Below are 2183 nucleotides of genomic sequence, written 5' to 3'. Positions count from 1 at the left end.
AACACACAAGAAATTCTCTCTCTCTCTCTCTCTCTCTCTCTCTCTCTCTCTCTCTCTCTCTCTCTCTCTCTCTCGTTAAGTAACTTGTGCATTGTTTTACTTGTTTTTGACATATCTGACCGAACTACAAACTTTCCAGTGATGTCTGTGAGAAAGGTATATTCACTCGACAAGGTCACGCATCTGCGCCGCCGCGCGCTCAATCCACTCAGCGTGCTTTGTTTATCAGCTATACAGGCGTTAAAACTGAATGTTTAATGTTATATTCATTGCATGCATATACTTCGTAGTAGACAACCTTAACTCCATTCTGCTGTCTGTTGTCGGTGTTTCTTTGTCTGAATATGGCGCTTATCACATGCTGTGTGGTATCGGCATTTGGTATCGGGGAATTTTAACGAGTACGAGTACAGGAGCTCAGTATCGGGCCCGATATCGGTATCGGTGCATCCCTAATATATATGCATGCATGTATGTGTGTGTATGCACTGTAGGGTACAATACAGTGTAATCATCTTTCAAAAAATGAGTTGCTGAAGTTGTGGTGTTCTACAGTGGGAATTCCAAATTGGCCCTTGTGAGGGCATTGAGATGGGAGACCATTTGTGGATCGCCCGCTTCCTCCTGCACAGGGTTTGTGAGGACTTTGGCATTGTGGCCTCTTTCGACCCCAAGCCCATTCCAGGGAACTGGAATGGAGCTGGCTGCCACACCAACTTCAGCACAAAGGAGATGCGCGAGGATGGGGGTTTGAAGTAAGTGTGTAAAAGAGAGCCTAGAATCTTCCACACTGCCTAGGATCCACACTGTAGCACTGACATAAAATTGTCATTAGTTATGCTAATCAATTTACTTTTATTTTAGATACATTGAGGAGTCAATTGAGAGGCTGGCCAAGAGACACCAGTACCATATTCGTGCCTATGATCCTAAAGGAGGGCTGGACAATGCCAGACGACTGACCGGCCATCACGAGACCTCCAACATCAATGAGTTCTCTGCTGGAGTGGCTAACCGTGGTGCTAGCATCCGAATCCCACGATCTGTGGGCCAGGAAATGAAGGGCTACTTTGAAGACCGTCGTCCCTCAGCCAACTGTGATCCGTACACAGTCACTGAAGCTCTTGTACGCACATGTCTGCTCAACGAAGATGGTGACGAGCCTGTGAAATACAAGTGAAATACTGGACTGAAGCGTCATTTTTAGTAATTAAATATCTTACTGACGCCTTGTATTTTGAGTTCATTATTCCATGAGGGATGACACTAGTCAGGGGTGTCAAACTCAGTTCCTGGAGTGCCGGAGCCTTACAGAGTTTTGTTCCAACACACATCCATGTAGTTTTCAAATAAGCCTGAAGGACTTGATTAGTTGGATCAAGTGTTTAATTAGGGTTAAATCTAAACTCTGCAGGGCTCTGGCCCTCCAGGAATTGAGTTTGACACCCCTGCACTAGATGGATCTCTTCCCTGTTTGTTGGTTATAGAAACGCACATTGGGTCAGTTTATGCCACAATTTTTAGCTTTCTCACTGCCAGTATCTCTTTATAACCGATTTGTAATATCGTATTCTGGCAGAAATCCTTGTTTGATAGAGACCGAAGTTTGCACCTGAAATTACTACTACTACTACTTGGCCTTTATATCTAAAGCTGTTCTTGTGTTTTGATCTCTGTTTTCCAGAATGTTGTCAAATTTAACATGTTTTTTCTAAACTAACTGTATATATTTTAATGCTTATTGTAGTCCGTTTTAGAATTTGTTTCCGGGTTATAAGTTATGGTACTGTTTCTCACAGGGACCAAAATGCATTATACTGATATGTCTCTGACTGTTCACAGGATTGCATTTTATTTTTGCAGTACCATGGTTGAAAAAACACTTGTCTCTTTACATTAAAACACCAAGAATTTTACTAAAATGTGATTTCTCTGACATATTTTCTCTTGAAGTTTGTTAGAATAGTTTTCACAATCAAGATTATAAACACAGTGAGGCTGTAAAAGAATATGCTAAAATACTACAGGTTATATTAGAGAGAGAGAGAAAAAAAGATGTGGTCCAAACGGTTCTTGTGCATGTATTATGTATCTAGTAGAAAGACCACTGCTATTTATTTGAAAACTGATGGCTGTTTGAAGTGGAATGTATGTTCCATTTGTTTTTCGTAAACTATTTGTGG

General features: G+C 41.4%; 1 protein-coding gene across 1 annotated transcript; it reads left to right on the top strand.

The window, feature by feature from the left end:
* The first annotated feature begins 557 nt into the window (after window positions 1-557).
* Window positions 558-1333, top strand: LOC107660470 (glutamine synthetase-like). Its single transcript, XM_016449774.1, has 2 exons — window positions 558-755; window positions 865-1333. The coding sequence occupies exons 1-2, from the start codon at window positions 592-594 to the stop codon at window positions 1178-1180; spliced, it is 480 nt and encodes a 159-aa protein (XP_016305260.1). The 5' UTR covers window positions 558-591; the 3' UTR covers window positions 1181-1333.
* The last annotated feature ends 850 nt before the right edge of the window (window positions 1334-2183 follow it).

Source organism: Sinocyclocheilus anshuiensis, unplaced genomic scaffold (assembly GCF_001515605.1).
Source record: "Sinocyclocheilus anshuiensis isolate Anshui unplaced genomic scaffold, SAMN03320099.WGS_v1.1 scaffold1975, whole genome shotgun sequence".
Taxonomy (NCBI): domain Eukaryota; kingdom Metazoa; phylum Chordata; class Actinopteri; order Cypriniformes; family Cyprinidae; genus Sinocyclocheilus; species Sinocyclocheilus anshuiensis.
This window is presented reverse-complemented; position numbering and strand designations above follow the sequence as displayed.